Source organism: Pelodiscus sinensis, chromosome 10, assembly GCF_049634645.1.
Source record: "Pelodiscus sinensis isolate JC-2024 chromosome 10, ASM4963464v1, whole genome shotgun sequence".
In the NCBI taxonomy this organism is placed as follows: Eukaryota; Metazoa; Chordata; order Testudines; family Trionychidae; genus Pelodiscus; species Pelodiscus sinensis.
In genome coordinates, this window is record NC_134720.1 from 29,750,375 (window position 1) to 29,772,530 (window position 22,156).

The window sequence follows — 22,156 nt, forward strand, 5'->3', positions numbered from 1 at the left end:
TTGTGGCTAATTTATATGTAATCAATCATGAGAATTTTTAGTAAATGTCATGGACAAGTCAGGGGAAGAAAACAAAAATTCATGGCCCATGTCTTGTCCATGAATGATTTTCCATAAATATCCTGGACTTAATCTTAATGGGGGCTAGGAGACTGCTGCTGGGAGGGGAGCCTGCTTAGGAAGGGGGAGCTCCAGGGAGCCTGTTGGCAGTTGGGCCACCGAGCAGAGGCTGCTGTGGCCTCCCCTTGGACCACAGCTCAGGCAGTCCCCAAGGTCAGCTGCACTGGCTGTTGCTTAGGGGCGGTCTTCTGGGTCAGTTGCCTGGGGGCCCCATTCCAGCAGTGGCTGGTGTAGTTGGCTTTGAGGCCACCTGGGCAGCTGGCTGCTGAGCCACTGCAGCAATGACTGTTTCCCAGGACCAACTGCTTGGGTAGTCCTACGGTCAGCCATACTGGCCACTGCAAAAGTCACAGCAGTCGAGGAAAGTTATAGAATCTGTGATGTCTACAACTTCTGTGAAAGACACGGAGCCCTATTGATTAGTAGATTTGAGCTGTAGGTATAGGAATAAGCAGGATTGCGTTACATAAGTATAAGGGGGACAAGAATTTGAGTGTGTATTAGGTATAAAAGCAGCTATAATGCAAGACCTAAAGGCCAAGGATTGTTAAGACTTCTGCTTAGTTCCATAAAGCCTTATAAACCATATTTGTGGTTGTGTTTAACCAATTACCCTTTCCAAGATGAGGGTTTGCATCTACTCCAGTCTGTGAGGCTATGTCTAGACTGCAGGCTTCTTTCGAAAGAGGCTCTTTCGAAAGCATCTTTCGAAAGAGCCTCTTTCGAAAGATCGCGTCTAGACTGCAGGCGGATCTTTCGAAAGAGCAATCCGCTTTTTCGAAAGAGAGCACCCAGCGAGTCTGGATGCTCTCTTTCGAGGAAGCCCTATTTACATTGAAGAACGCCTTCTTTCGAAAGAGAAACTTTCGAAAGAAGGCGTTCTTCCTTGTGAAACGAGGTTTACCGCCATCGAAAGAAAAGCCGCGTTCTTTCGAAATAATTTCGAAAGAACGCGGCTTGAGTCTGGACGCAGGGGAAGTTTTTTCGGGAAAAGGCTACTTTTCCCGAAAAAACCCCTGAGTCTGGACACAGCCTATGAGTTCAGCCCCTAACATCAACTACTGTAGAGGGTTCATGGGGAGCCCTCCACAATGCACAACAGAAACTATGTAGTGCTCTTTCTGTAATAATTTCTATTAACTTAACAAAACAGTCCACACACTGCAGTCAGGTAAAGGAGATAATGCATGTTTGCATTGCTCTTTCCCTGTATTGTGGATAAACTCAGAATGTTATTCATCATCTCCACCATAACCAACACCAGTGCTCATAATCCTGGCATTTCTCATGGTGCTGAGGCTGGGATACAACTTTCCTTATGTGTTAGTCTGATGCCCACTGACTTTCATACAGATTTATGAAGGTTTTAACACCTTTTCCTTATTTTAACTTCCATTGCTTTTGGGTTTCCCCATTTTTCACAGGCTAATTTGTTCGTTAGTTCCTCTTATATTCATTAATATTTGTTGCTTTATTACCATAGCAACAGGCAGTTCTACCTTAAGGAAGTCTCTAATGTTATTAACTTATGCCGATTTATCCTGAAGTCTAATTTGGCTAAGCTAAATAATGTTCTACAAAATTAGTTAATACTTACATTTCACGTTTATATCCTAAATACTATATATCTCTTATCTTTGGCTGCAGTCTAAAAAAGGATTAACATGACATGGCAACCCAGAAGTGACCCTGTAACAGTACATTTACAAGATTACTGTATAATAGTTAATAGGTGATGTTCAAGATAATATGCCTAGTGTACCCATCAATAATTCAAGATGCCCAATTGTATCACATGGGAAATTCTGCAGGGACTAGCACGGCTACCTCCCTGAGACTTTTTGAAATGTTAAGTGAGAAGACCAGTGGTTCCTTACATTCATTGAAAAATTCTAGGCAACCATCCACTCTCTGGAGATGTACATCTCCAAAAAGAAAATATGCATCACAATCTTACAAGCCCAGACCAATATTTGTGCCCTTCTGCCACCGGAGGGCCTGTGAACCATTGCTGAAAAAGCAGAGACCTCAGCAGGGCACACTTAATGCACCACATTCCAGTCCAAAACTCCCACACAGAAATATCTATACGGGGCCCTTTAGAGCAGCAAAGCTCCCCAGATGCAATTCTGTTGACCAAAAACCCTGACACATGGAATACTAGGACTGGAAGAGACCTCGAGAGGTCATCGAGTCCAGTCCCCTGCCCTCATGGGAGGACCCATTACTGTCTAGACCATCCTTGATAGACATTTATCTAACCTACTCTTAAATATCTCCAGAGATGGAGATTCCACAACCTCCCTAGGCAATTTATTCCAGTGTTTAACCACCCTGACAGGAACTTTTTCCTAATGTCCAACCTAATGTCCAACGGAAAGGGATCTAGGGGTCATAGTGGACCACAAGTTGAATATGAGTCAACAGTGTGATGCTGTTGCAAAAAAAGCAAATATGATTCTAGGTTGTATCAACAGGTGTGTTGTAAGCAAAACTCATGAAGTCATTCTGCCGCTCTACTCTGCACTAGTTAGGCCTCAGCTGGAGTACTGTGTCCAGTTCTGGGCGCCACATTTCAAGAAAGATGTGGAGAAATTGGAAAGGATACAGAGAAGAGCGACAAGAATGATTAAAGGTCTAGAGAACATGACCTATGAAGCCAGGCTTCATGAACTGGGCTTGTTTAGTTTGGAAAAAAGAAGATTAAGCGGGGACATGATAGCGGTTTTCAAATATCTAAAAGGGTGTCACAAGGAGGAAGGAGAAAATGTGTTCCTCTTGGTTTCTGAGGACAGGACAAGGAGTAATGGGCTTAAAGTGCAGCAAGGGAGGTTTAGATTGGACATTAGGAAAAAATTCCTAACTGTCAGGGTGGTCAAATATTGGAATAAATTGCCAAGGGAGGTGGTGGAATCTCCCTCTCTGGAGATATTTAAGAACAGGTTAAATAGACATCTGTCAGGGATGGTGTAGACGGAACTTGGTCCTGCCTTGAGGGCGGGGGGCTGGACTCGATGACCTCTCGAGGTCCCTTCCAGTCCTATGATTCTATGATTCTAAACCTCTCTTGCTGCAGTTTAAGCCCATTGCTTCTTGTTGTATCCTCAGAGGCCAGGAAGAACAAGTTTTCCCCCTCCTCCTTGTGACACCCTTTTAGATACCTGAACACCGCTATCATGTCCCCTCTCAATCGTCTCTTTTCCAAACTAAACAAGTCCAATTCTTCTTCGAGTAGTGTCCTCGTGGGTGCTCCACTCTAGGTGAAGGGTCGCCCTGAGCCACAGATCGGAGCTTTGCAAAGCAGTTTCCCTCCCGTTGAGCTGCGCATGCTCAGAAGGCGTCTCGAGCCCTTCCCGCCCTCTGCAGCGCGCGGCTCAATCCCCTCCCTTTCAGTTTCTCTTGGACCGCCGTCGTCAGCGGACGGAGCGAGCAGGAGCTCCCTCTCAGTCTCTCAGACTGTATTTCCATTAGTTAGGTTACCACAGTTTTTCCCCCTGTTATATTCCAAGTTAGTTTTCCTTGTTTTCTCTCTTAAAATAATAACAACAATTTTTTATAAGAAGAACGAAACTGACAACAAAATCTCCCCTCGGGGACTGAAACTCACCTCAGACCGGCTCCTCAGCTGGAAAAACATATAAACCACATAAAATGAAAGGAAAGGACTATCACAACAGTCACAAATAAATAAAACACTGAGAATACCAACACTTTTAAGAAATAAGAATCTCCGAACTATGTCTGCCTCCTCAGGCTTTAAAAAATGTGAGCAGTGCTGCGAGCCTATGCCGGCTTCTGATGGCCATACAAAATGTATTCAGTGCCTGGGGGAAACTCACTAACCCCACAGCTGCACACACTGTGCTTCCCTCACAGAGAGAGCTAGAAAGGATAGAGAGCTCCGCCTGAGGATGATTTTGTTTGAAAAGTCTCTGCAGCCTACAGAGCAGGGGGAACCACAGCATGAAACCCCCCCACCGCCAAAAACTACAAGGCAGAGAGCCTCACCGTCGCGCTCTCTCCTACCTTCTTCCTCCCCAAAGACTCAGGGAGAGGGGCAAGGAAGTCCGAGGACCCCTGCTAGCAAAGCAGAGGGAAAATCCTCGCGTTCGGCACCGGGACCGGTGCGTGCTGCCTCAGAGCCCAGGAACGCGCTAACAACCCGGGGCGGAAAGAAAAGCTTCAAGCCCCGGCACCGCGGAAAACTCCGGTGCTGCTTAAAGGGACGGTGCCACTCAAACTCTTGGCACCGCAACAAAAGAGACCCCGTGCACAGCCGGCACCGGTTGCAACTGCAAACCATACTTCTACACCGGCGCCAGCAGCAGACAGTGAGATCCATGAGTCTGCTACAGAGCACTCTCAAACAGCGTCTGACACTCACAGCAGGCAACAGCATTCATGCCTGCCTCCCACTGACTGCTCACCTGGGAGGTCCTTTGTAAGGCATTCCCCTCCCAGATCTATGTCTCCAGTGTTATTGCAAGACGCTCCCTTACCGGATGATGACCGACATACGACATATTCTTCGCGACACACGTCGCCAAGGAGGTCTCATTCCTACTATCATAGGGCTGGACCACAACAAAGCCCATGGCACCCTTATTGGTCTTACCCACCCCCACCTTACCCACCCCAATGGGGGCCCTGGGATCATTGGGACCCATACAGACACCGGTCCTCAGCCCACTCCACACCATCTCGAAGGAGTCTGCCTCATCCACAGCCCCTACCTCCTGCAACACACATGGAGGAGTAGGAGGAGGAACGAATTTCGGACAATGAATCTGATATTCAATCAATAAGCATCACACACCCTGACGACCTAAGTGCCCAACAGGACGATGCAGTTATACCAGCAGATACAGTAGCGATTGATGACCTCAAACAGTTTCAAGAACTATTCAAGCGAGTAGTGACAAGTCAGCATGTCTCCCTCCAAGAAGTGCAAAAGAAACAACATCACTTGTTAAAGAACTTGCATCCTACATTACATAGTAAGATTGCCCTGCTAATTGACGAGGCAATCATGGAAACATCTGAGGATCTGTGGGAGACACCCGCATCCATCCAACCGACTAATAAAAAGATTGACAGAAAATACTTCATTCCACCAAAAGACAACGATTTCCTGTTTACACATCCACAAGCCAACTCCTTAGTTGTTGAATCCGCACAGCAAAGAGCGAAGTTACCGCAATAGAAAAATGGCAATATGGACAAAGACCATAAAACTAGATTTCTTTGGCAAGAAGATATACTCCTCTTCTACCCTACAACTAAGAATATCAAATTATTCTGCCCTTTTAGCGAATCATGATTTCGATAATTATTTGAAGTTGGGAGAACTGATACCACATCTCCCTGAATCCAAAAGATCTGTCTTGAAAGCAATAGTGCATGAAGGCCATATGATTGCTCGCACTACTCTCCAAACGGCAATGGACGTCGCTGACACCGCAGCCAGGACTACAGCAACGGCGGTAGTCATGCGCAGAACCTCCTGGCTACAGTCGTCTGGAGTTCCCTGAGAACTTCAGCCCAAAGTAGAAGACTTACCAGTCGATAAGCAAAAGCTATTTGCAGCTTCTACAGACGAAATGCTACACAACAGTAAGAACTCGAAAACCACACTTCACACATTGGGCATGTACACACCGCCTTTCAAACGCAGACGATGCACCCCATATAACACATACAATCGCTACAGATATGGGCAATACAACCGACCACAGAGACCCTATGAAGACACTAGGCCAAGACAATGACCTCAGAGGAGGCGCCCTAATCAGGGCCTCCCACCAACTGCTCAGTCCTCCAAGCAACAGATTTGAAGATGAGGTCGAGGGTCTGCAATACCTCCCTCACAATCTAGCAACAGCGCAACATGGCCATCTTTTTACCCACCGTTTACGGCCGTTCATTCCACAATGGGAATCTATAACATCGGACCGCTGGGTTCTAGACATAATTCAAATAGGCTACACCATCCCATTTACCACTACCCCACCTACCCTTCCCCCTACCTCGTCCCTTTTCAGGGACCCCTCTCACGAGACTCTACTAAAACAAGAGATCGATCGACTCCTTTCAATCGGAGCCATAGAAAGAGTACCAGTAGAGTTTCAGGGGAAAGGATTTTACTAGAACTATTTCTTGATTGAGAAAAAAAACAGGGGGCTGGAGGCCCATATTAGACCTCTGCAAACTGAACAGGTTTCTCAGGAAACAACACTTCAAAATGGTCACACTTACAACAATCATTCCTACGCTAGATCAAGGGGACTGGTTCGCAGCCCTCGACCTGCAAGATGCGTATTTCTATGTAACTATCGATCCTGCCCACAGACGCTATCTACGCTTTACTCTTGGCCCAGATCATTTCCAATACAATGTTCTCCCCTTCGGCCTCTCGTCAGCTCCGAGAGTATTTTCAAAGGTACTAGCAGTTGTCGCTGCGTACCTCAGACGACAAAATGTCATCATATTTCCCTACCTAGACGACTGCCTTTTAAAGGGCTCGACACAGGACGAAACCGCCTCCATGATAAATACGACCACATTCCTCCTCAATCGTCTAGGTCTTCTACTCAATGAAAACAAATCAACACTGCACCCAGTTCAAAATATAGAGTTCATTGGTGCACGCCTGGACTCAATCACAGCTCGAGCATACCTACCTCGACAGCGTTTCACAACTATACAAGAAATTATAAGCGCGATGCTTACAACTCCTACCACTACAGTACTTACTTGCCTCCGACTAATGGGTCACATGGCTTCCACCACCTACGTAGTCCACCACGCTTGTCTGCATTTTTGATGCTTCCAACTCTGGATAGCAAGTGTGTATATACCGTCACGACACTCCCTCAACAAGATGGTGACTATTCCACCAAACGTTCTTGCATCCTTACGATGGTGGATGGTACCAAACAACCTCCTGACAGGTTTTCCATTCCAACAAATCGAACCCACTATACAGATTACCACAGATGCTTCCCTACTTGGCTGGGGAGCACATATGAACGATCAAGGGGTTCAGGGAAGGTGGTCCCCATCAGAGGCACAACTACACATCAACTTCCTCGAACTGCGGGCAGTAAGGAATGCCTGTGCACACTTTGCCTCCGACATTGCCAATCAGACGGTCTGCATCCTAACGGACAACATCTGCACAATGTTCTCCATAAACAGACAAGGCGGAGCCCACTCCTGCTCCCTCTGTGCGGAAGCTATCCGCCTCTGGAACTCATGCATCCGCAACCATGTCACCCTGATAGCATCCTACCTGCCTGGGGTGAACAACACCAGAGCAGATTCACTCAGCCGCAACTTCACCTCGGATCATGAGTGGGAGTTACACACGGATGTCGCAAACTCAGTCTTCCACCAATGGGGATGGCCATCTATAGACCTCTTTGCGTCTACCCAGAACGCCAAGTGCCCCCAGTTCTGCTCACGCGCAGGACTTGGCAAACATTCCCTGGGGGATGCCTTTCTAATCAAATGGACAGCCCCCCTACACTATGCCTTCCCCCCCATACCGCTAATCCCAAGAATCCTACGCAAGATCTGCAGAGACGGAGCCCTAGTCATCCTGATATCCCCGTCGTGGCCCCGCCAAACTTGGTACCCATACCCGCACAGGCTAGCGGTTCACCCTCCTTACCTGCTACCACACCGTGTAGACCTGTTATCTCAGAGCAATGGCACGATACTACACCCACAGCTCCATACCCTACACCTTCAGGCTTGGCTGCTCTCTGGTTCTCGGAGATAGAAAATCACTGTTCCCAGCAAGTGAAGGACATCCTCCTCCACAGTAGGAGACAGTCCACTCGAAAAACTTACTTTAAAGTCTAGAATTTTTGCAGGTATCAGGACTGTCAATCTCTTCTTTAAGAGTCCATCTTTCCGCAATAGCAGCGTGTCATACCTTGATTGACGGCTTTTCCATATTTGCCCATCCTATCACTAAAAGATTCCTTAAAGGGCTCCACAACGTATACCCACCCTATAAGGCACCACCCCCTTATGGGACCTAAATCTTGTTCTCCACCACCTCACCAGACCTCCTTTCGAGCTTCTTGCTACAGTACCACTCCCCTTTCTCTTTATGAAAGTCTGCTTCTTATTAGCTATAACGTCGGTCAGACGGGTGAGTGAACTCGGGGCATTAATGGCAGAACCCCCCTACACAGTTTTTACGAAGGACAGGGTCATACTTAGACCTCACCCAACATTCCTGCCAAAGGTCTGTACATAATTCCATGTCAACGAACCGATCGTACTACCTACCTTTTCCCCAAAACCGCATGCTTCACAGAATGACGCCACCCTGCATACTCTGGACATTCGGAGGGCTCTCGTCTTCTTCCTGGAGAGAACGAAACCATTTTGTAAATCCAAAAGGCTTTTTATATCCATCGCGGAGTGTTCCAAAGGAACACCTCTATCATCACAACGAATCTCAAAATGGATCTCGACATGCATAGTCAAGTGTCACACCCTGGGCAATAAACCACTACAGTGCCCACCACGAGCGCATTCCACTCGAGCCACGGCTGCTTCTACAGCCTTTTTGAACTATGTCCCCTTAAGGGATATTTACCGAGCAGCAACGTGGTCTTCAGACCATACCTTTGCCAGACATTATTCTATCCTACCACAACTTAAACATGACTCAGCAGTGGCTACAGCGGTGTTCTCTACCACCGCTAAGCATTGACTCCGGCTCCCTCCAGCCATATATTGAATACTGTTTTGTAGTCACCTAGAGTGGAGCACCCACGGGGACACTACTCGAAGAAGAAAAGGGAGTTACCTCGTGCAGTAACGAGTGTTCTTCGAGATGTGTGTCCCTGTGGGTGCTCCACGACCCTCCCTTCCTTCCCTCTGCGCGGAGTCTAAATTACTCGGGCGGAGACAAGGAACTGAAAGGGAGGGGGTTGAGCCGCGCGCTGCAGAGGGCGGGAAGGGCTCGAGACGCCTTCTGAGCATGCGCGGCTCAACAGGGGGGCAACTGCTTTGCAAAGCTCCGATCTGCGGCTCAGGGCGACCCTTCACCTAGAGTGGAGCACCCACAGGGATACACATCTCGAAGAACACTCGTTACTGCACGAGGTAAGTAACTCCCTTTTCTTTCAGTCTTCCTTCACAGGTCATGTTCTCTAGACCTTTAATCATTTTGGTGGCTCTTCTCTGGACCTTCTCCAATTTCTCCACACTTTTCTTGAAATGTAGTGCCCAGAACTGGACACATTACTCCAACTGAGGCCTAATCAGTGCAGAGTAGAGCGGAAGAATGACTTCTCGTGTCCTGCTCTTAACACTCCTGTTAATGCATCCCAGAACCATGTTTGGTTTTTTTGCAATTGTGTCACACTGTTGACTCATATTTAGCTTGTGGTCCACTATGACCTCTAGGTCCCTTTTTGCTGTACTCCTTCCTAGACAGTCGCTTCCCATTCTGTATGTGTGAAACTGATTGTTCCTTCCTAAGTGGAGCACTTTGCATTTGTCCTTATTAAACTTCATCCTGTTTACCTCAGACCATTTCTCTAATTTGTCCAGATCATTTTGAATTATGACCCTATTCTCCAAAGCAGTTGCAGCCTATCCCAGCTTGGTATCATCTGCAAACTTAATAAGCATACTCTCTATGCCAATATTTAAATAGTTGATGAAGATATTGAACAGAACTGGTCCCGAAACAAACCCCTGCGGAACCCCACTTGTTATACCTTTCCAGCAGGATTGTGAACTGTTGATAACTACTCTCTCTGAACCGTTTTCCAGCTAGTTATGCACCCACCGTATAGTAGCCCCATCTAAATTGTATTTGCCTAGTTTATTGATAAGAAGGTCATGTAAGACTGTATCAAATGCCTTACTAAAGTCTAGTCTTACATAATTTGATGGTTAACTAGCCCATTTCTCCCAAGCCTGGGGATATATGGTAATAGATGAATACTTAACATTTTTCTAGCTACAGCATAGATTTCCTTTCCCTTCCCCTTCCAAAACCACCTATCGTATCTTTCTTCTGAACTATCTTTTAGAAGAGCATGTTCTTCTTCGAGTAGTGTCCCCGTAGGTGCTCCATTGTGGGTGTCGGGCTCATCCCGGCGCCGCAGATCGGAGATCTTTTAGCTGTTGCCCGCCGGACCACGCATGCACGGTGGCCCTCTTGCAGCTTTTTGCACCGTTTTCAGTTGCCAGGTCCAGCTCCCGCCAGTTCCTCCTAACCGTCTTCGGGCGCAGATGGAGAAATAGCTCCCTCTCGTGTCAATCCTGACAAAACCTGAGAGGCGAAAGAGAGAAAAATTTGTAAATAGTTTTTATCAGGGCTTGACAAACTGCTGAATCTACTCGCCCGTGGCGAGTAGATTTCAGCCGGTCGCTCCGTGCACCCAGTTCACCGGTGCTTCGCACATGCACAGTGCCAGTCTGGTGCATGCGTGGTGTGGCGCTGGCGATTAGCGCTCGCCAGGGTTTGTCAAGCCCTGGTTATTATTACTTCTTAGTGTTATCTAGTTTATTGTTAGCACGTTCGCAAAAAAAAAAAAAAAAAAAATTAAAAGTTGGTTTATTAAATTTAGTTAGACCATTGAAATGCCTGGTTCCCCGGGCTTCAAGAAGTGCGCAGAATGTAGAGAATCCATGCCCGCTTCTGATGGACATTCATCTTATATAAGATGTTTCGGAGAGGGGCACATTCCCCAGTAGTGCTCCGATTGTCCGAAGCTTACGGCCAGGGCACGAAGAGACCGCGAAATGCGGCTCAAAATGTTACTCTTCGATAAAGCCCTTCAGCCGCAGTCAGACCCTCCAGTGGAGTCGTCTTGCCACGCTTGTCCGAACATGGCACATAAGAAGAAAACTCTTTCCCCATCTCGCTCCTTGCCACTGACCAAAGTGAGTACGGATGATGGACTGGGCACCTCAGGAGTGACAGTGACCCATAGACCAGAAAAAGAGAAGCAGGTGCATAGCACTTCGGCACCGAGCCAAGCAGTGCATACTGCACCTTGTCCTAAATTGGCTCCGATACCGCCGGCACCCTCGGCACCGAGTCGGTCAGCAGTGGCAACATCAGCACCGGACATCCCAGCACCGAAAGTGCTGGCACTGGTTACGTCAGCTCCCATACTGCCGGTACCGACCGCGTCGGCACAGAACATCTCAACCACTGCTCTGCTGGCACCAATACGTGCGGAACCAACTTATGCCTGGGTCATAATGACTCCTAGGTCGACACCATCCGCATCACCAACACACTATACTGCGGCATCGGAGAGGTTAAGGAAGAAGACACACAGACTTCCTCCATCTTCTAGCTCTGAGCTAGAAGCCTTTTCTCCTGAACTACCTTCTCCACTGGTACAACCATCTCGCTCAACCCATTGTATTTCTGGGTCACGATACTCTGCATACAGTATGTCGCCCTCATCCGAGACATCACTACTACCTCCACTACTATTCCCCATCACCATCTTACTCAAGAGGACGATCCAGATCACCGAGATCTCCCTCATATCGTAGAAGATCTCACTACAGGAACCACTACAGAGATGATCGAAGGTATTCACCATACCACAATGACCGTTGGCGTAGACATTATACTTCCAGGGAGCATTCACTCAGCTCACCTGCCCATTCAAGACTCATATCACCTTCACCGGCTCCTTCGTACACTGCACCAGATAAGAGCAGGTCTGTTTCGCCACCTACAGTCAGACCACCTACGCCAACCAGCAGTGGCCCAGCACATCACTGTGGAGAGTGGCCATCTTTCAGATACGGAGGATTCCCACCAACAGTCCCCCACAGATGTGGCTGCTTCTTCCTCTGATGATGCCGTATTCCAGGGAGACACCTCACCAACTGACGACCTAAAGGACTTCCAGAACCTGTTCAAAAGGATTGCTGAAAGCCAGAAGTTCTAAGTGGGAGAGGTCCAGCAGAAATAATATCACCTGCTGAGGAACCTGCATCTATCCCACTTATTGAAGGTTGCCCTCCCATTGGACAAGGCAATATTGGAGATAGCCAATGACATCTGGCAAACTCCAGCCTCTGCTCCACCCACCAACAAAAAGAGCGGACAAGAAGTACTTTGTCCCAGCCAAGGATACGGAGCTCTTGTTTAACAATTCTCAACCGAACTCCCTCGTTGTAGATGCTTTCCAACAAAGAGCCAAAGCACCTCAGTATAAAAATACCTCTGGAGACAAGGATAACAAGAGGCTCGACCTATTAGGCAGTAAGGTGTACTCCTGCTACACTGACACTCCACATGGTTAATTATTCGGCCTTGCTGGCCAATCACAACTTTGATAATTAAGCCAAACTTATCGCTCTTCTTGAACATCTTCCAGAGGTCAACTGCCAAGTCCTGAAGGCGATCGTACAGGAAGGATACACCTCTTCCCATTCAGCGCTCCATATTGCCTTGGACACAGCCACATCCATGGTCATGCATAGGGCTTCATGGCTCCATATGGCGGCAGTCCCCAAGGAGTTCCAGAATAAGGTGGAGGACTTACCCTTTGATAGGCAATGCCTCTTTGCGGATAAGACCGATCAAGTCCTCCACTCTGGGAAAGACTCCTGTACAACATTAAGAACATTGGGGATGTATACGCCACCTTTAAGGCAAAGACGGTATGCACCCTACCAGAAACAGAGGCCTTTCTCCTATGTGCCACCTCAGGCTAGACAATATGACCCTCAGAGAGTAAGGCGTCGTCGTCCCCAGGCGCCTAAACCAGGCCATCACCAGTTAAGCAAGCAGCAGGTTTGACAGGAACATCGAGGGATTGCATGCCATCCAGTTGTTGCCCAGCGGCAATGTCACCAAACTGCTCTTCCACCATCGTTTGAGTCCCTTTCAACATCACTGGGCTGCAATAACATCAGACCGATGGGTCATGCAGCTTATAACATCAGGCTGCGTGATCCCATTCGTGTCCCCACCTCCTTCCACTCCTCCTTTTCCCTCCCTTTTCAGGGACCCATCTCATGAACCTCTTCTCACATAAAAGCTGGCCCACCTACTTGACATAGGAGCAATAGAGAGGGTTCAGGAGGTGTTCGAAGGCAGGGGTTTTTACTCCCACTATTTTCTAACAGAGAAAAAATCAGGGGGCTGGAGACCCATTCTCGACCTTCGACAGCTGAATCAATATCTCCGCAAGCAACGCTTCAAAATGGTGACACTAGCAACGATTATACCGGCACTGGAACAAGACAACTGGTTTGCATCCCTCGATTTACAGGACGCTTACTTCCATATTACCATTCACCCGGCATACAGATGATTCCTTCGTTGCCTAGTAGGCAACAACCATTACCAATACAAGGTCCTTCGAGTCGGACTATCGTCAGCCACGACATGCACAGGATGGTGACAGTACCCACCATAGGCAATACCTGAACTGGTGGACTATTCCTCACAATGTGTTGACAGGTATATCATTCCACAGTTCAGCTCACAACAGATGTCTCCTTGCTGGAATGGGGAGAACACATGCAAGGCAGCCAAGTCCAAGTCCGCTGGTTCCCCGAGGAATCCCTCCTCCATATACACCTCCTGGAGCTACGAGCTATCTGCAGTGGCTGCAGACACTTTCTCTCGCTTATTCGCAAACAAGTGGTGAGGATACTAATGGACAACATCACAACAGTTTATTACATAGACAGACATGGAGGAGCTTGCTTACACTCCCTTTGCATGGAAGTGGTCTGTCTGTGGAATTTCTGCAGACAACACAACGTGACCCTCACAGCAGCCTACCAGCCAGGGGAAGACAATATCATGGTACATGCACTCAGCATGCGATTTTCCCAGCAGCACGAATGGGAAATACACCCGCACGTACTTCGTGCTATATTTGACAAATGGGGTCACCCAGCCGTCAACCTCTTTGCCACTCAGTACAATGCAAAATACGTACAATATTGTTCGAGGGCGGGCATTGGTCAAGCATTCAAGGGCGATGCTTTCCTCTACAACTGGGGTCATCTATTGTATGCATTCCCAACCGTCATTTTTACCTAAGGTTAATTCTTCCTTCCACATAAATGAACCGATTATTCTACTCATATTCTATCTGAAACCTCACGCTTTGGAGCGTCAATCAAGACTACACTCCCTTGACGTCCGCAGGGCCTTGGTTTTTTACATCGAAAGGACTTGCGAGTTGCAGAAGTCACAACATCTCCTGATTTCGATGGACTGTCGCTCCAGGGGTTGCCCACTCTCCTCACATCGAATTTCCAGATTAATCGTCTCCTGCATCAGATGCTGCTATGAGTTAAGGAATGTTCCACTTCCACACACCCTCACGGCCCATTCCACTAGAGCCATGGCCACCTCAGAAGCTTTCCTCAAGGGAGTTTCCCTAAAGGACATTTGCTGAGCGGCCACCTGATTCTCGGACTTCACATTTGCAAAACGCTACGCTCTACAAAACATTCTTGTGACTGATGCAGCTCTAGCCACCACAGTACTTTCCATGGCAGCAACCCAGTGACTCCAAATTCGCCTTACTCCAGCTACTGCTGTAAAGTCACCCACAGTGTAGCACCCATGGGGAAACTACCCGAAGAAGAAGTTACTTTGTGCAGTAACAATGGTTCTTCGAGGTGTCCCCCCCCCCCCATGGATGCTCCATTACTCATCGTCCTCCCCTCTTTGGAGTCTGTTCTTTATGTCTTTCAGACCTTGATGATTAGGAGAAACTGGCGGGAGCCTAACCGCGTGACTGAAAACGGTGCGAAAAGCTGCAAGATGGCCACCGGCCATGTGCAGTCCGGTGGACAACAGCTAAAAGATCTCTAATCTGCGGTGCCAGGACGAGCCCGACACCCACAGTGGAGCACCTACGGGGGGGACGCACCTCGAAGAACCATCGTTACTGCACAAGATGAGTAACTTCTTCTTGCAAGGGATAAGCTCCCTCCTCCATCAGTGAGCCTTAAGGTGGTATCACCTCAATACTGGGGGAAGGACTGGTTCACAGCTCTTGACCTAAAGGATGCCTACTTCCATATAGAAATACCGCCTCTTGTAGGTCCAAACCACCAGGAGTACCAGCTACTGCCATTTGGCTCTGCAGTAGCATCAAGAGTACTTTGAAAAGTGGTCAGCAGTTGCATCTCACTTTTGGACTCTCGGTTCATCTGTCTTCCCTAATCTCAGTGATTCCCTAGTGATATAGAGATCTCAGTGGGAGATATGGATAGCAATATCATCCCTGCTTTTTGCTGGATTTTGCATAAACATAGATGTCTCTCGTTAGTTCCATCATAGACTAGTAAGTTTATTGGAATACCACTGAACTCTGTTAGTGTCAAGGAATATCTTCTTCAGAACAAATTGCAGTCTATAAAGGATCTGTTGGGCTCATACATCCTACAAATGTCAGTTTGTTCATGCCTCATCCACCTAAATCACATGGATTCCTGCACCTGTGTGATACCCTTGACAAGGCTTTGCCTTTCTTGCCTGCAGCCTTGGCTTTGAAAAGTGTATGCAGTATATGGTCAAGTTAGTCTTGTTCCCTCATAGAGCGTGAAATTCTGTAGTGTGATGGGGGAACAGACGGAGCCACCTGAGAAAACATTGGTCATAGATACTTCATTGTTGTTGTAAGTAGGGTGCCAATCCAAAAGAGCATACAAGGCAAGGGACATGGACTGCCTAAGAGCCCAGGATGCACATATAAACCTACTAGAACTGCAAGTTTACAAGTCCTGCAAACCATTCCTACCACTCTTGTAAACCTGCCACATTTCAGTGATGTCAGACCGCATGACAACAGTTTTCTACATCAGTAAAAAAGGCAGTAATGAGCTCCCCTCCCCCTGGCCAGATCCCCGCTCCACCACCTGCCCCAGCACCTTGTCTCAGTGCTCTGTTCCCTGCCCCCAGTTGGGGCCACATTAGTGAGGCTTGGGATTTTTTGGAGTTGTTTTTTTGCATCTCACTTGTGTGGCCCTGACTGACTTTTCTGTGGGTCAGCGACCCCTTACTCAATGAGATCCCTCTCTGTTAATCTGAGTTATTGGTAACTAAGTAATGGACATTGCTGGTAAAAATCTTCCAACTTCAGGTGCATGGGGCACTTGCATACTCTAGATGGAATAGACAAGGTAAGTAACCTCTTTTACAAGATTTGTACTACTACACTTTGACTACTGTTTCACAAAACTTCTTGGAAGCTCTTCCTGATATTCAATATGAATTTTCCCTTTTGTAATATTTTCAGTTACCCCTGCTTGAAGGAATAAACCCTCCCTGAACTCACTGCCAGTTCTGTTATTTCTTACCTGATACAGAATAATAGGAGGAGGGATGCCTAATGAAAGTCAGCCAGCCATTTGTATGAATGAATTCTACATTCCATGTTCTATGTAAAAAGGACTTCTACCATATTTGGCAATATTGGTAGTTTAAGTATATAGAATATTAATATTATGTGAAAGTATTATCACAATGTTCCAGCATGATGTTTTTGTAGGGTAGCTCATAAAACTTATTGTCCATGTAAATATATTTCTTGTATATTGCATTTACTATGTACAGTATGAAAGTGATACAAAGTCTTCCCTCATCAGATATATCCTTATGCATGTTGTGTAATTTGAAGTAAAATCCGTTTAGGACAATGATGTTAATATGTAGCTTTTATTGCCATTTTGCTTAAGGTTATGCCGGAAAAATCAGCCAGATGCCAGTAATTTTGACACCATTGCATTTTGACCGAGACCCCCTACAGAAACAACCTTCCTGTCAGAGATCGGTGGTTATTCGAACCTTTATCACTAGTGACTTCATGACAGGCATTGCAGCCACTCCTGGCAATGAAATCCCAGAAGAGGTAATAGTTCATTTGTAAAATATGTTTATTTTTTGTGACCTGAACCCAAGATGATTTTCACATGGTCTGTTTTGTTGCTTTTTGGGAGGGTTTTTTTGGGGAAAAGGGAATGATTTTTACCTAAAACTTTAAAACGTTAGTAAATATTATGTGAAATTTGACTCCTGATTACTATTTTGATTTGTCAGTATATTCTGACTGGAGGGATCCCTGCCATACAATAAGCCCATAAGGATGTTTCGAGCAGTTGGTAAAACAAGGAACAGTCGTAAAAAGTCCCCCTTCTTAAGAATATTCATCAAAACCTTCAAGCCATAGGTTATTTATTTCAGTGGGAGTTGTAGTTGTTCAGCACTTCAAAAAACCTGACTAACTCTAGTTAGGTACATACACATAGATTTAGGACCCTATGTTTAGATACTCTCTTTGCATATTTTGGTCATTTTCACCATTTTCATGTAGTGCGAAGCTTTATTAAAAATATGGCATGTGTAAAGAATGGTTTAAATCTTACTCTTTCGAGTTTCTTGGGTTTACTATTTGTCATTGTCTCAATGCTAATTCACACATTAAATGATTAGAAATAATTATTGCATAGGTCAGAGTAGCATAAATATGATTATAAATTCTTTGACTTGGTTCAAGGAAGTCTTTTGTAATAGATTTAAAAAACATAGAGACTGTGTCTAGACTGGCAAGCTTTTCCGCAAAAGAAAAACTTGCCAGCTGTCTACACTAGCCGCTTGAATTTCTGCAAGAACACTGATGATCTCGTAAAAAATCAGTGCTTCTTGTGGAAATACTATGCTGCTCCCACTCGGGCAAAAGTCCTTTTGCGCAAAAGCTTTTGCGCAAAAGGGCCAGTGTAGATAGCTCAGATTTGTTTTGCACAAAAAAGCCCCAATCGTGAAAATGGCGATCGGGGCTTTTTTTGCACAAAAGCGCGTCTAGGTTGGCCATGGATGCTTTTGCGCAAAAGTGCTTGTGCGGAAAAGCGTCTGTGCCAATCTAGATGCTATTTTCCGCTAATGCTTTTAATGGAAAACTTTTCCGTTAAAAGCATTTGCGGAAAATCATTCCAGTCTAGACATAGCCAGATGGTTTAATATATTTGCATTTTAACAATTCTAGTGTACAAATGGGGAGGGTCTTCATTTTATTTGAGAGTATAAATTTCTAATTTAAAGTCTTAAATACGTATTTTGTGCTATATATAAAGCTTTGATGTCTCATAATATTGAATAATAACATTGTGACAAAATAGTATTGAAAGTGTGGAAGAAATGTACACCTATGGAAGTAATTGCAGTTGATTTAAAATTTCAGTTGCTTTAGGAGAGCAATATTGTGTTGTGCCATGTGGATTTGTATATTAATATAGAATACACACTAAGAGGATACCTGAAACAAAATACATAATTCATCTTCAAAAAGTGTCCCTATGGGTCCTCCACTGTAGGTGTTTTGGTGCCCTGTACTTATAATCAGAGATTTATAGCAGTAGTACCGTGGATGGCAATGTGTTTATGGTGCCGTCTTGCAATGCTGTGAGTGATAACCAGTGCACATAGAATCATAGAATAATAGGACTGGAAGGGACCTCGAGAGGTCATCGAGTCCAGCCCCCCACCCTCAAGGCAGGATCAAGCTCCGTCTACACCATCCCTGACAGATGTCTATCTAACCTGTTCTTAAATATCTCCAGAGAGGGAGATTCCACCACCTCCCTTGGCAATTTATTCCAATATTTGACCACCCTGACAGTTAGGAATTTTTTCCTAATGTCCAATCTAAACCTCCCCTGCTGCACTTTAAGCCCATTACTCCTTGTCCTGTCCTCAGAAACCAAGAGGAACAAATTTTCGCCTTCCTCCTTGTGACACCCTTTTAGATATTTGAAAACCGCTATCATGTCCCCCCTTAATCTTCTTTTTTCCAAACTAAACAAGCCCATCATCAGCCATCCCTCAGTTCCTTTTCTATTGCCGTAGACTTAGGTCTGAACACAGCAGCTCTCCTCACTACGTATTTTCCAGATAAGAGAGCCCCTTTTTCCATGTTGCTCTTTTTCCGCCAGGTTTCCTCACTGTTCCCCAGTGATTTCATTAACCTATTATTTAAAATATAAATTATTTAAGTTTCCCTCCTTTTCTCAGTACCTTCCCTTCATGGGGTCTCCACCATGCCAAGCTTCTCCTTTTTCAAAAGATTCCTTGCTTCCAGGTTCTCCATTCCAGTTTCAGATGGCGATGTCCAGTGCATTAGATGCTTTGGAGAAGCTCATGTCCCACAAAAATGCCCCAATTGTAAAAAGCTTTCAGCGAAGTCTCTTAAGGTATGGGATCTTCAAATAAAACTGCTCCCCCTACAGAAATTGCTAAGACTAGCTTGTGAATCAGAGTATCAGACCTTGCCGCTTCAAAAATCACCTACAGCAACCTCGGATCAGGGTTACCGTCCTCAGGACCCCGCCAACTAAAAAAAAACCTTTAACAAAAAAGACAATCATTGCCAGAGAAAGATTTCCCTTCAAAAAAGTGCTCACCAGCAGCAAAGTCCACCTCAGTACCACCAACGACACCATCTTTATCAGACACCAGACATGTCCGGTACACACAAGTCCTGAGGGGGTAAGGTGTCTAAACAGCCATGCCCTCCAACAGGCTCAAAATCTAAGAGCAAGACAGGCTGTTCCAATGCCTAAGGAACTGGCAGCACCGCAGATGCCTGCACTGACGGCACCAAAGAAACTTTCTGCGCAGGCTGCCATGCTTTTGGCACAGAATGTCTCATTACTGACAATGACACTGAGCTTTACCGTACCATGGCCACTTACTTCCCATGTGGATTTGGCCATATCCTTGGTACTAGGCACTCTGCTTTTCGGTACCGATGGTACTCGTATGTACCAGGGCTTAGGAGACTAATGGCACCGACTAGCTGTGCCCCGCCCTTTTCAAGTGACGATAATGAATATGATGAAACCCTGTCATTCATCTTCCAAATCTACCATGCACCCTCAGCAGCCTCAGATGCCAGGACAAGTCTGGTAACCATTTCCGTGAATGCCACCAATTCCGCTCCCTACCACTTGGCCAAATTGGAACCCATGGGCTCAACAATCTGCTTTTTCACAAGCAATGATTCTTCAGAGACAAGAGCTCCTCTCCTAGCCCCATTTGGACACACTCCAAGACGTCACAGAGGCTTGGAGGATGTACAGGAAAATGATGCCATGCTTCCTACACATTTATCATCATCACCGGATGAGACTATCATGCCCCACCCCCTAATACAGGAGACAATTTCAAATCATTCCAAGACCTCTTCAAAAGGATAGCATATTCATTGGACATCCCTCTTGCAGAGGTACCCAAAACACAGCATAAATTGACTGATATCCTTCAGGCCTTCTCTTCTTCAAAGATAGCCTTGCCAATAAGTGAGACCATCATGGATGCTGCCAAGGCAATCTGGCAAACCCCCATGTCCATCCCATCTTCTTCTAAGCGGTGTGGCAGAGTCAATCCCACTCCTGGACCCCTAGCCCCTGGACAGGCCACTGTCCCACAATTTAGGAGTCGCCGTATAAGATTCACTCTCCTTGTCTTGGTGTTTGTCGTCTCCCTGCAGCCTTTATCAGGGCTGCTGCTGCTGCTCTACTTGGCTCCTCCGGTTTCTTTATCAGTTGTCTTTCTCCACATTCCAAACCTCTCCTCGCTCTCCAAACTCCTTGTCAACACTCCAGACTCTTTGTCAACACTCTCCTCCCTCCACCTGCAGGGAGGGTTTTTAAAAGAGGCCTCCTGGCAGCCCCAATCAGCTTCACCTGGACCTTAATTGATTTGCAGCCACCCTGTCTCAGCTGCCCCTAATTAACCAGGATTGCTGCCTCTTTCTGCAAGAGCTGCCTCTCTCCCCTTCCACCAAGCCCTTTAACCTGCTCTATCCTACCTGCTCTGTCACAGCGGGCAGACTGAAAGTATTCTGTGCTGGCCAAAGAAGCTGAATTCCTCTTTTCCCATCTTACCCCAAATTCTCTCGTCATTGATGCGGTACATCATAGGGGCAAGCAGACCCAGTTCAAAACAACCCCCAGGACAAGAATTGGAAGAGGTTATGCATCTTCGGCAGGAAAGCGCATACTTCTTCTTCGGGGATGTCCCTGCGGGTGCTCCGCTATGGGGTGCTGGGCTTGCCCCTGCGCTGCAGATGGAAGCTTGTGATGAGCAGTGTTCGTCCAGACCGCGCATGTGCTGCAGGCCCGCGGCTTTCGCGATCTTTTCTGTCTTGCACGGCGTGGCCCCCCTCCAGTTCCTCTTTACCACCTCAGGCTGCAGATGGTTGGAACCACACTCCTCATTTCACTCACTGAACTAGATTCCTTGTAGTTCCCCCATGTACATACACCTCTATTTCCTCTTTCCTTTGTTTTTTTCCTTATTTCTTAAAAAAAAAAAAAAAAAGAGAGAACTACTAAACGGGAGTAAGAATGGAGACTGCATACTGTTCTTACCTCCCGCCTCTCAGCTGTTCTCTTGTCCGCTCCTTGTATATAGTTGTGTTCCCCTTTAAAAAAAAGGGGGGGGGGGAGAGAGAGAGAGAAGAGATAAAGTCAACAGAGACATTATCACTATATTACCATTACTTTAGAGATAAAACTATTAATACTCAGACAACTAAATGTCTCTCCACAACTGCAAACAAGAACTGCCTCAGGGCAACCGGCAAAATGTCAGCTACCGGCTTCCAAAAATGCGGCTCTTGCCAGGAGGCAATGCCAGCCTCCAATGGCCACTCGAAGTGCATCCGTTGTCTGGGGGAATCTCATGTCCCCCAGAAGTGAACCCACTGTACCAGACTCACCTCCAGGGCTAGAAAGGATAGAGAGAGAAGCGCATTCGCAGGCGCCTTCGATAAAGCCCTGCAGCCACAACAAACCGAATCTGACCAGCAGCCCCACAAGTGCCGGGCTTCCTCCCCGACTACGGGGCTTCAGAAAAAGCCCAGGATCTCTCCCACGAGATCCCTACCAGCTGCCCTGAACACCAGAGAAAGTCAGCCTGAAAGACCGGGGACTTCTGGCACAGCTAAGTCAGATCCCTCTGTCTCGGTGGCTTCAAAGCCGAAGTGACCGTGGGAGCCTC

General features: G+C 46.6%; 1 protein-coding gene across 2 annotated transcripts in view; it reads left to right on the plus strand.

Moving 5' to 3' along the window:
• The window catches only part of GMPS (guanine monophosphate synthase), an 83,977-nt gene that overhangs the window by 53,279 nt on the left and 8,542 nt on the right, over positions 1-22,156 (plus strand). For both annotated transcript variants that reach the window (XM_075937754.1, XM_025184864.2), the window contains exon 15: positions 16,837-17,009. In XM_075937754.1, coding sequence (XP_075793869.1) covers positions 16,837-17,009 — 173 coding nt within the window. The remainder of the gene's footprint in view (positions 1-16,836; positions 17,010-22,156) is intronic.